This window comes from Aphelocoma coerulescens, chromosome 1A (genome assembly GCF_041296385.1).
Source record: "Aphelocoma coerulescens isolate FSJ_1873_10779 chromosome 1A, UR_Acoe_1.0, whole genome shotgun sequence".
NCBI classification, from domain to species: Eukaryota; Metazoa; Chordata; class Aves; order Passeriformes; family Corvidae; genus Aphelocoma; species Aphelocoma coerulescens.
The window spans coordinates 71218656-71230975 of NC_091014.1; the positions used below are offsets into that span (position 1 = coordinate 71218656).

The 12320-nt window shown below is 47.0% G+C and overlaps 1 protein-coding gene across 4 annotated transcripts in view; it reads left to right on the plus strand.

Annotated features, from left to right (window-relative positions):
• KIAA0930 (KIAA0930 ortholog) overlaps positions 1-12320 on the plus strand; it is a 102734-nt gene that overhangs the window by 72887 nt on the left and 17527 nt on the right. For 3 of the 4 annotated variants that reach the window (XM_069003475.1, XM_069003479.1, XM_069003478.1), the window contains exons 3-4: positions 2452-2559; positions 3774-3851. In XM_069003475.1, coding sequence (XP_068859576.1) covers positions 2452-2559; positions 3774-3851 — 186 coding nt within the window. The remainder of the gene's footprint in view (positions 1-2451; positions 2560-3773; positions 3852-12320) is intronic. The other variant, XM_069003476.1, reaches the window with a different exon arrangement.

Consider the following 12320-nt stretch of genomic DNA (forward strand, 5'->3'; position numbering starts at 1 on the left):
TCATCTGACCTGCATTGTCGTGATTTTGCCGTTCTCTAGGTATAACAGCAACAGGTCCCTTCCACAGAGTCAGTCCTTCCGGAATAGGCTGTTCCAGCCTGGGTCCCCCACAGGGTCACAAGTCCTGCCAGCAAACCTGCTCCAGCCTGGACTCTTCTCTCCACAGATACTGCCAGGAACCGGCTCCATTGTGGATTCTCCACAGGGTCACAGCCTCTGTTGGGCATCCATCTGCCCCTTCTTAAACCTCTTATTTCTGAGGTGCTGCCGCTGACAGGCTCAGCCTTGGCCAGCAGCGCATCCATCCTGGAGCTGCCCTGGCACTGGCTCTGATGCACATAAGGAAAGCTTCTGGCAGATGCTCAAAGGAGCCGCCCCTGTTGCTCCCTGTAGAGGGTTCAGTTCATAAGCCGGGCAGGAACACCAATTGAGTGTAGTGGTTAGGTTCAAAATATCCATTACTTATTTTACTTCTGTGAGATAAGAATTAGGAGAAAGCAAAGCAGGCACAAAACTTAAAAGAATATAAAGAAGTTTATTAACCGACCTAAAAGAAAGGAAAAAAATCAGACTAAACCTTCAGAACACTTCTCTTCCCCCCACCTTTCCCCCTTCTCCCACTGACAATGTAAAAAGACAACCCTTGAGATGTTCAGTCAGTTTATCACTTCTATAATAACCTTCTTCAGTTCACTTAGGGAGAGGAGTTTCTCTTGCTCATGCTATGGAGACATCTCCACAAGAAACAGTTCTCTCATGGCTTCAATGTCACAGCAAGACAGCTGCCGTGGTTGGTTCTCTGCTCACATGTGAGAGTCCCTTCTCCCGACTTACAGCTTTCCCCACAACTGTTTTTGAGGGTTCAGTCTTGAGCTACTGGGGTACCATTTTAAGGTTGAGCTGTTCAGAAGCAAAGGTTCTCTTCATCCATCTCTGGGAGCTTCTTCATCTCTAGGAACAGAGGCCCTCCTCCTCCCCTGGGAGCAAGGGTCCTCCTCAAATTACAGCTACTGTCATTTGCTGATTTCAGCACAGATACTTTTGCTCACAATTGCAGTTTGAATGCTCCACCCCCCACGCTTTCATGAAATTACAATGGGTACTCTGAGATATCAGTCCATCACCATAGTTTTACAACAGAATTTCAGCTTCTAAGCTTGAAGCAACTCCTCTTTCTACTCCCTCAGCATTTCAGCTCTTCCTGCTTCACTGACTTTGGTGTCTCTATGGTGTTTTTTCACGTGCCTTCACCTTTCCTCCTCCTCTGAGTCAGGAGAGGATTGATGTCTGCAGGCTTCATCTGTTCTGGAGGAAACTTACAGCACTAAAAAAGGGTTAATCTCACCTGGGCCTTGCAGTGGAGTTCGCTTATCGCTGTTGGTCACATAATCTTTGCCGGGCAGCAGGCATCCTCAGATGAATCTTTGGCCACACTGGAGGCGGGGATGGTGGGGAGCTGGGCTGCGCCGCCTGCACGGAGCAGGGCTGTGGGGGGGCGGCGGATGGAACAGGGCCACGCCACGGCCGACCCAGCCAGGCTGAGCAAGGCCCAGCCCAGCCCCACTGGGCCGCCTGCAGGCCCCCCCGCCGCTACCTGTCCGAAAGCCAGAAGACAAGAGAGCTTTTCCAGGCTCTGTTCGTTCTTAAATTTGGATCACAGAGGCATGTCAAGCTTCTTAAGTGGCTTAAAAAGTTGCCATTATTCAAACTAGCCAGTTGATAGGATCTGTCAGGTCATAGAGGAAGCTGTAAGCACCTCTTTGCAAGAGAATCACTTCCGTGGCTGATGGAGCCTTCTTTACTAAAAAACCATACTATGCTAAACCATGACACTCTCCTGCTACCAAAACCTGGCCACACAAACCCATTACAAAGGGGTTTCCAAAATATCCTCTGTGGCGCGCACAGGACCATCCCCAAGGGACACATGATGTGACTCTTGGGGATGGTCTGTACAGGGCCAAGAGCTGGACTGATGATCTTTCTGGGTCTCTTCCAAGTTGTCATATTCTGTGATTAATTGTTGGACTTTGTCTTCCCAGAGACTCCCATACCAATGGAAAATAAGCAATAGCTACAGGCTGGACCATGCTGAGCATTAGTGTAGTGACCTGCTTGATTCTGAGGGATTGTGTTAAGAGAAATATGTATGTGTGTGCATCCCGGATTTTATTAATTTCATTTTTGCTAAAACATACCTGTTACAGGAAATAAATGAAGCTCCTGTCCAAAACTGAGATTCTCCTGCACAGACTTGCCTTTCTTCCCTGTTTGCCCACACATTCCATTTTTCCCCAGTTCATTTCTACACAAAGCCTTGCATCATCATCAAAATCTGATCCTGACAGAAAACTAGGAAGCTACATGATGTGCAGCTTCTGATACCACTTTTATATTTGGAAATAGGTACCTCTAAGTAATAGTTTTCAAAGAGATGTGGTATTTTCTTAGCAGGTTGAAGTTGAAGTTTACCGGAGAGATTCTAAGAAGCTTCCTGGCTTGGGAGACCCCGATATTGACTGGGAAGAGAGTGTCTACTTGAACCTCATCCTGCAGAAGGTAACAGTGATGCTTATCTAATTTTCACAGGCTATTTATGCAGTTTTGCCTTTCAGAATCTAAACTGAGATATTTATTATTTTTCGATAGAGTCCTAATAGCTTTCTACAAAAAAATTTAACTGTATGCAGTGAAGCTGGGCTGAGTTTTGTGCTCTGTAACAAAGTTTTGCAAAAGGAAGGCTTCATCCATTTTAATGGGTTTTGAGAGTGAATGAGACTTAGACAAGCAGCATTTCCATTAGAGTTCACAGTACTGGTGCAGCTAAGAGAGAAGAGTGGTAAGTGTAAATGCAGTGTCATGTATTATGCTGGAGGGTTACTGCTCTTGACAGCAGAACTTTAATAAAACATTTGGTGGTAGGAACATGAAGGCAGAACTAATTATTTCTTTAATTAACTCATAGGTTGTTTGGTTATTGTGTGTGTTACATTGGTGCTTAGGAAAGCTGAATATTACTGTAATCATTTGAGATCCCTTAAAAGTTTTGCTGATTATGATCTCAGAATGGGAAACGGTTGGCTCAGGCACACATCCTGGAAAATAAATTGTTTTCATTCTCCCTCCTTTCTCCCAAAACTCTCTTTGCAGAACTTCTCTGCAGAGAGCAGTTTTTGCCTTTATTTGATACTCAGTAAAACCAGGATATATTTGCCACGGTCAGAATTTAGAGATATTGTTACAGCTGGCCATTGCTGTCCAGAGCTATTGCACTTTCTCCTTATAAGTTTTTTCAGGTTGTTTGGAAGGCTGTGCTAGTGTTTTCTGATATCTCTAACATGTCACTGGTGTTCATTAGTGTGTCTCTTTTTCCCTGTTCAAAGGGAGGAAATCTTTTCCATTTCTATCATAAAGAGTGCTTAGGGATGTGTGTGTGTGTGTGTGTGTGTGTGTGTGCTGCTTATTCCCCCATCTGAAATCAAGTTCATGTTAAACTATATCAGCAGGACTTTCCTTACCCATTGGTTGTGCACCTCAACAAGCAGCTGTGCAAGAGATTTTGGTGTTACTTAGTTAATGAAAAAACACAGGCTTGAAAATTGTAGGAGGTTCAGTATAGTAAAGAGAGTAAAGAAAATGGCAACACCAAAATATCGTGCTTTTTAGACAGACAGCTAAAAAAAGTGAGACAGAATGTGTTCTGCTTCATGCACACCAATGTTTTGTTTTCCCAACTCTAAATGTTAATTTCTCTGTATGGTGCCCTGTTCCAGCTGGATTATGTGGTGACCTGTGCTGTGTGCACACGCTCTGATGGAGGTGATATTCATATTCACAAAAAGAAATCTCAGGTGAGCTTCCCCTTTTATTGCTGTGGATCAGAGGTTGGTATCCAGTATTACCTAATCCTAAAAACTGGGGCAGTGGTTCTCAGGCTGTGCTTTGACAGATTCATCCTTGTGAAGCATCTCAAGTCTTTATATAGTGACATTTCTTGCCAGTTATCTAGATGGGAGATGTAAATATCCTTTATAGCCCCTCTTTGTAAATTTTGTAAATTTTGTAAATTGTAAAGACCCTTGCATGCTTCAGGGTGTATATCTTTGCCTGGTGGATTTAGGGGAGAGAGGGAAGGAGCTGGGGGTAGGAAGGAATATGATGCCTAACTGTTCCCCAGTCCAAGACTAAACCTGGAATTGTATGAGATCTGGGTTACAAGGAGCCTTCAGGGTAAGTTTCTAATGTAGAGCTGCTAAATGGCAGACAATTTACTGATTACCAATTTATATTTTTATTATTTTCAAGATTCTTAGTTTGTCTCTTAAACTGCTCATTCCTTTACTCTCCATACCCTAGGCTTTTATCTTTTCTGTGCAGTTAATCCAGGGTTTAGCATAGTGGAAGAGACTGAATAACAAGCATAAAGGGGATAGGAGCAAGAAACCTGAGGCTTCCCCACTCAATTTCCAGTAGATCTTGCAACAACTTCTTCTAGTTAGCAGAAATTCTTCTTTAAAAAGCTCCTGTTGCCTTCAAAATGCCTTATCCCAGGCATTTCCATTCCCTGAGTTCATGCCGGTGTTTGCATGGCTTTATCGAAATTAACCAGTGCTCTTTAGTTTTTGATTATGTTTTGCCACTTTAAAAGAACTTTTTCTTTGCCTAGAAACAAAACTAGGAATGCTGATTGTTGTCTCTGTGATTTACATTGATTAAGGACATAATTTTTTCTCTAGGTGCTGTTGAGATGCCACATTGTGCTACTGATTTAAGCCTGTTATTTCTCATTGCTTTTTTCACTGTTGGTTAGTCCAAATTTCACCCCAAGTTAACTTCTGCAAATGTTTTTGAGAAAAATCTGTGAATATTATTTGCAGATTTGAAAACTAGGAAGGAGAAGATGAGGGATATGCCCTTACTGTATGTGAGCAGTATTTAAAAGGAAGAGGAAGTTTTTTGTTCCTCCTTTCTAGAGGCTCCTACTGTGGGACTGCTTATAAATTGTGTCTTCCCTTTTTCCACATTTAAACTTACCAGAACATACCAGTAACATTTCAGCATCATTGCTTTGATCTATAGAGAGAGCAAAGGCAATTCCATATGCTGTGAAAGTATGTTTGCAGTTGGGCATTTCGTTGTCACGTCCACCATTGAGCTGTTGGTTTTAAATGAAGGAAATGCAGCTGGTTTGGATCTGCATTACTGCTCTGATGGTTCTTGCGTTAAAAAATGCGTCTTCTCCTGCCCATGTGCAGCCAGATGCTGATGGCCTAAGACCTGTTGTCCTACTCCAGACCTATGACAAATCTACTCTGCTCATACAACTGAGTGCATACGGCATGAAGCCAGTATGAAAAAGGCTGACTTTATTTTGCAAAGTGCTGGCTTGACAATAAAATCTCCACAAACTGTATTTTCCTCAGGTGTGCCCGACTGGAGATGAATTTGGGAGGGTGTTTTGCTTTTCATTGGCTGGCATAAAAATGAGGATGCCTGGAAGACATCTTTGTTTCAGGCATTGGTGCAAGTAGCATTTTTGAGGAGTCTGGGTACTTTCTAATGATGTTTCTGGTCTTGTAGCAACCTTTCTTTTTAATTGTATTTCAATGTGCTTAAAGGCTTGTCCTGGGTTGAGGTGTATTCTATTACCATCCTCATGAGCTGTTGAAATCAGGTGGGGCAGTGTCTCCTTGCCTCCTCCCCCCAGACTATCTTTCTGTTAATGGCCCATCATTGTCCTGCTGCATGACTCAGAGATAACTCCCTCCGGACCATCTTCTGTTAACGAGCCTAATCAACACCTGGCCTCATGACTCATTACCCCATTGTGAGATGCTCCACCCAGAGGGAGGAACCAAGCATCCCATCATGGATATAACTGGGACTCTGAGCATCAAAGGGACTCCACTGGATTTCCAGAGGACAGGAGCTACACAGCCACCGCTGGATTTTCTGAGGAAGAGCAGACCCCTTCTACTACAGGATCACCACTTCAGAGGATTGCAGCCACCATTCCACCAGACTGCTACCACTACCCTGCCTAACAGGGACTCAGGTTGTATCTTGACTCTGTCAGTGTTTTCTTTTACTTTCTTTTCCTTTTCTTTAATTTCCATTAAATTGTTATTCTGACTTGGTGCCTCTCACTGGTTTGTTTTCAAACTAGCACATAATTTGGCGCCCAACGTGGGGCTAGGCTTCTGAGAAAAGTCAGAATTACAATTTTGTATTGTAGAAGCCATCTACTCACTATGGTGCTCAACATGCTTACATGGGTCTTGTACCTAGCTCTCTATATTTTTCCGCACATGGGGACCTATCTGCCGATTGTAATGCTCCTGTGTAGACCAGGGTATGGTATAAAATTTGCTTTATTAGTGTATTATGCCTACTGCATGATAACCTCCGAGACAATGAACATAATTCGGAATATATACTCAACTTTGTCTGCCTGTCCTACTTTAGGCTGCTACATCTGGGGCCTCAACAATCATACTCAGCCCCTGGGGGGAGGATTAAAGAATGTTTTTTTCCAGCCTTTCAGACCGGACACAGCAGTTTTTGAAAATATTGAGTTCCCTGTGGATGTTAAGGATGGCATAATCTTTTTGGCAGTTCTTTTCTCTTTTTTCTCCATGACCTGCACTGTGTACACTATGCTTAGGATCAGAGCTATGGCACAGCATCCTCAGGATGAGAGGAAAAAAAGGAGCCAAGCAACAAGCACAATGTCTACACCGATTGTCGCAAAGAAGAAAGGAACCAAAAGCAAAGTGACAGCATCCATCTCTACTCAGACTGTCACAGAGGAGAAAGAACCCAGACCCAAGACCACAGCGTCCATGTCCACGCAGACTGTCACAGAGGAGAAAGAACCCAGACCCAAGACCACAGCGTCCATGTCCACGCAGACTGACACAGAGGAGAAAGAACCCAGACCCAAGACCACAGCGTCCATGTCCACGCAGACTGACACAGAGGAGAAAGAACCCAGACCCAAGACCACAGCGTCCATGTCCATCCAGACTGACACAGAGGAGAAAGAACCCAGACACAAGACCACAGCGTCCATGTCCATCCAGACTGACACAGAGAAGGAAAAAACCAAAGGAGCTGTAAGCATCTCCACACAAACTGTCACTGAACCAGAACAGCCTAAACCGATTGCAGTTGCCCCCGTTCAGAAGAAGAAATCAAAAAGCAAGTCAGTCCGCATAGTGACTGATGAGGATGCAGCAGGACCTTCGCACCCAGCAGAAGAGGCAGAGCCGGAGATCATCACTCGGTCACTATCCCTGGGTGAGCTGCGTGACCTGCGGAGGGAATTCACGCGCCAGACGAACGAGTCCATCCTGACCTGGCTGCTCCGCATTTGGGACGCTGCAGCCAATGACACCATTCTGGACGGAAGTGAGGCGAGGCAGCTGGGATCTCTGTCCCGGGATGTGGTCATTGACCAGGGGATCGGGAGAACCCAAGAAACTCTCAGCCTCTGGCGGCGACTGCTTACAAGTGTCAGGGACAGGTACCTTTGTAAAGAAGACCTCCAGGTGCACCAAGGAAAATGGAGCACAATGGAACAAGGTATCCGGTGCCTGAGGGAATTGGCTGTGCTGGAGATCATTTTCTCAGAAGACGAAAGATTTCCTAAGAGCCCAGATGGTGTCCAGTGCACGTCACAGATGTGGTTGAGGTTCGCACGCCTTGGACCAGAGATATACTCCCGTTACCTGGCAACGCTGCAATGGAGGGAAGGCGAGGACAGGGTGGGCGTCCTGGTGAACAAACTGAGGATTTACGAGGACACCGTCACAGCCCCGTTTCGCACCCATGTCTCATCCGTGGAAACAAGTCTTTTGGCTGAGCAAGTCCGGAGTTTGATTGAAGAAGGCCATCAGAAATTGAAAAAGGAACTTAAGGAAGAGATTTACCAGATCTCGCCAGAACCAACAAGAGTCTCTGCCATAAGGAGCCGGCGTCCCCCAACCAGGGAGAGAGGATACACCCCACGAGGTAATCTCTGGTTTTTCCTTCAGGAACATGGAGAAGACATGAGTAAGTGGCATGGAAAACCCACCTCCTCCTTAGCAGCCAGGGTACGTGAACTAAAGAGAGGGACAAATACCACAAGAAGCGCATCTAGAGTCAACATTGCTCCGGTCTCTCGCACACAGAACTCCAGACGATACCAGAATGATAGTATGACTGATCCTCTTGAAGGGACCTCAGGAACATACTCACCGGAAGGGAGCAACATGCACCAGAACCAGGAATAGAGGGGCCCTGCCTCTAGCCAGGTAGAGGAAAGGGATAATCGGGTCTTTTGAACTGTGTGGGTCCGATGGCCTGGCACAGCTGACCCACAAAAATACACGGCTTTGGTTGACACAGGCGCTCAATGTACTCTGATGCCATCAAGGTATGTGGGAGCAGAACCCATTTCCATTTGTGGGGTGACAGGAGGATCCCAGCAGCTGACTGTACTGGAAGCTGAAGTGAGTTTAACTGGGAATGAGTGGCAGAAACACCCCATCGTGACTGGCCCGGAGGCCCCGTGCATTCTCGGCATAGACTATCTCAGAAATGGATATTTCAAGGACCCAAAAGGACATCGTTGGGCTTTTGGGATAGCTGCTGTGGAGACAGAAGATATCAGACAACTGAGTACATTGCCTGGCCTCTCAGATGACCCGTCTGCCGTGGGACTGCTAAGAGTTGAAGAACAACAGGTACCAATCGCCACAGCAACAGTACACCGTCGGCAATACCGCACAGACAGAGACTCTGTGGTTCCCGTCCATGAGATGATTCGTAAACTGGAGAGCCAAGGGGTGGTCAGCAAGGCCCATTCACCCTTCAACAGCCCTATATGGCCAGTGCGTAAGTCCAACGGGGAATGGAGACTGACAGTGGATTACCGTGGCCTGAATGAAGTCACACCACCATTGAGCGCTGCTGTGCCGGACATGTTGGAACTTCAGTACGAGCTGGAGTCCAAAGCAGCGAAGTGGTACTCCACTATTGACATTGCCAATGCCTTCTTCTCCATTCCTTTGGCAGCAGAATGCAGGCCCCAGTTTGCTTTCACTTGGAGGGGTGTGCAATACACCTGGAACCGACTGCCCCAGGGGTGGAAGCACAGTCCCACCATTTGCCATGGACTGATCCAGACTGCACTGGAAAAGGGTGAGGCCCCAGAACATCTGCAATACATCGACGACATCATCGTGTGGGGAAACACAGCAAAGGAAGTATTTGAGAAAGGAGAGAAAATCATCCAGATTCTCCTGGAAGCTGGCTTTGCCATCAAAAGGAGCAAAGTCAAGGGACCTGCCCAAGAGATCCAGTTCCTGGGAGTAAAGTGGCAAGATGGACGACGTCAGATTCCCACCGAGGTTGTCAACAAGATCACTGCGATGTCTCCACCGACCAGCAAGAAGGAAACACAAGCTTTCCTAGGCGCCATAGGTTTTTGGAGAATGCACATTCCTGAGTACAGCCAGATTGTGAGCCCTCTCTACCTGGTTACCCGCAAGAAGAACGATTTCCACTGGGGCCCTGAACAGCAGCAAGCCTTCGCCCAGATCAAACAGGAAATCGCTCATGCGGTAGCCCTTGGCCCAGTCAGGACAGGACCAGAGGTGAAGAACGTGCTCTACTCTGCAGCCGGGAGCCATGGTCTGTCCTGGAGCCTCTGGCAGAAGGTGCCTGGTGAGACTCGGGGCCGACCACTGGGATTCTGGAGCCGAAGCTACAGAGGATCTGAAGCTAACTACACTCCCACAGAGAAGGAAATCTTGGCCGCCTATGAAGGAGTCCAAGCTGCCTCAGAGGTAATCGGCACAGAGGCACAACTCCTCCTGGCACCCCGACTACCAGTGCTGGGGTGGATGTTCAAGGGAAAGGTTCCTGCCACGCATCATGCCACCGACACCACATGGAGCAAATGGATTGCTCTCATCACACAGCGTGCCCGTATTGGAAACCCGAATCGCCCTGGGATTCTGGAAATTATAATAAACTGGCCTGAAGGTGAGACTTTTGGATTATCTTCTGAAGAAGAGGAAGAGCAAGTGACTCGTGCTGAGGAAGCCCCACCATATAATGAGCTACCGGAGACTGAAAGACGTTATGCCCTCTTCACTGATGGTTCCTGCCGAATTGTAGGCACTAACAGGAAGTGGAAAGCTGCAGTATGGAGCCCCACACGGCAAGTTGCACAAGCTACCGAGGGACAAGGTGGATCGAGTCAGGTTGCAGAGCTTAAAGCCGTCCAGCTGGCTTTGGATATTGCTGAACGAGAGAAGTGGCCGAGGCTCTATCTCTACACCGACTCGTGGATGGTAGCTAATGCTCTGTGGGGATGGCTGGTTCGCTGGAGAAAAGCCAACTGGCAGCGCAGAGGGAAACCCATCTGGGCCGCTGAGATTTGGCAGGACATCGCCGCCCGAGTAGAGAAGCTGACCGTGAAGGTTCGACACGTGGATGCGCACGTACCCAAGAGTCGGGCTAATGAAGAACATCGCAACAACGAGCAGGTGGACCGAGCTGCCAAGGTGAAAGTATCACAGGTGGATCTGGACTGGCAGCACAAGGGAGAACTATTCCTAGCTCGTTGGGCCCATGATGCCTCTGGTCACCAGGGGAGAGATGCAACATACCAATGGGCCCGTGACCGAGGGGTGGACCTTACCATGGACAGCATCTCACAGGTCATCCACAGCTGTGAGACCTGTGCTGCAATCAAACAGGCCAAGCGGGTGAAGCCTCTGTGGTACGGCGGACGATGGTCAAAGTACAGGTATGGGGAAGCCTGGCAAGTTGATTACATCACCCTTCCCCAAACTCGCCAAGGCAAGCGCTACGTGTTGACCATGGTTGAAGCAACCACTGGATGGCTGGAGACCTACCCTGTGCCTCATGCTACAGCCCGGAACACCATCTTGGGCCTGGAAAAGCAAGTCCTGTGGAGACATGGCACCCCCGACAGGATCGAGTCAGACAACGGGACTCATTTTAAGAACAGCCTCATCAACACCTGGGCCAGAGAACACGGTATCGAATGGATATATCATATTCCTTATCATGCACCAGCTGCCGGAAAAGTTGAACGCTGCAATGGACTACTTAAAACCACCCTAAAGGCACTTGGTGGGGGAACCTTCAAAAATTGGGAAGCGAACTTAGCGAAGGCTACCTGGATGGTCAATACCCGAGGGTCCATCAATCGAGCTGGTCCTGCCGAGTCCGAACCCTTGCACACAGTGGATGGAGATAGAGTCCCTGTGGTACACCTGAGAGGTATTTTAGGAAAGACTGTTTGGATTAATCCTACCTCAGGCAAAGGCAAACCCATCCGTGGGATTGTCTTTGCTCAAGGACCTGGTTGCACTTGGTGGGTAATGCAAAAAGATGGGGAAACCCGTTGTGTACCACAGGGAGACCTAATCTTAGGTGAGAACGGTGTGTAGGGTTTCATTGTATATATATATATATATATATGTATGTGTATTTAGAGTTTAAGAAGGTATTGATTTGGGATGATGTAGATGGTAATAGAATAAGGGGTGGATAATGTCCTGGGTTGAGGTGTATTCTATTACCATCCTCATGAGCTGTTGAAATCAGGTGGGGCAGTGTCTCCTTGCCTCCTCCCCCCAGACTATCTTTCTGTTAATGGCCCATCATTGTCCTGCTGCATGACTCAGAGATAACTCCCTCCGGACCATCTTCTGTTAACGAGCCTAATCAACACCTGGCCTCATGACTCATTACCCCATTGTGAGATGCTCCACCCAGAGGGAGGAACCAAGCATCCCATCATGGATATAACTGGGACTCTGAGCATCAAAGGGACTCCACTGGATTTCCAGAGGACAGGAGCTACACAGCCACCGCTGGATTTTCTGAGGAAGAGCAGACCCCTTCTACTACAGGATCACCACTTCAGAGGATTGCAGCCACCATTCCACCAGACTGCTACCACTACCCTGCCTAACAGGGACTCAGGTTGTATCTTGACTCTGTCAGTGTTTTCTTTTACTTTCTTTTCCTTTTCTTTAATTTCCATTAAATTGTTATTCTGACTTGGTGCCTCTCACTGGTTTGTTTTCAAACTAGCACAGGCTGCATAGGTACAAATAAGGAAAAGCAACCCTCTCATGAATATCTAATATCCTATCCTTAATTATGTTTTGTGTTGAATGGTTTGTAGCAAGAATGGCTCAAACTTGACAGCCTGGTCAGATCCAGAGCTTTCAGCATGTTCACAGTGGGCTAAGATTTGACAGGTTTCTGTAATTCAAAGCTTTGTTTGTAAA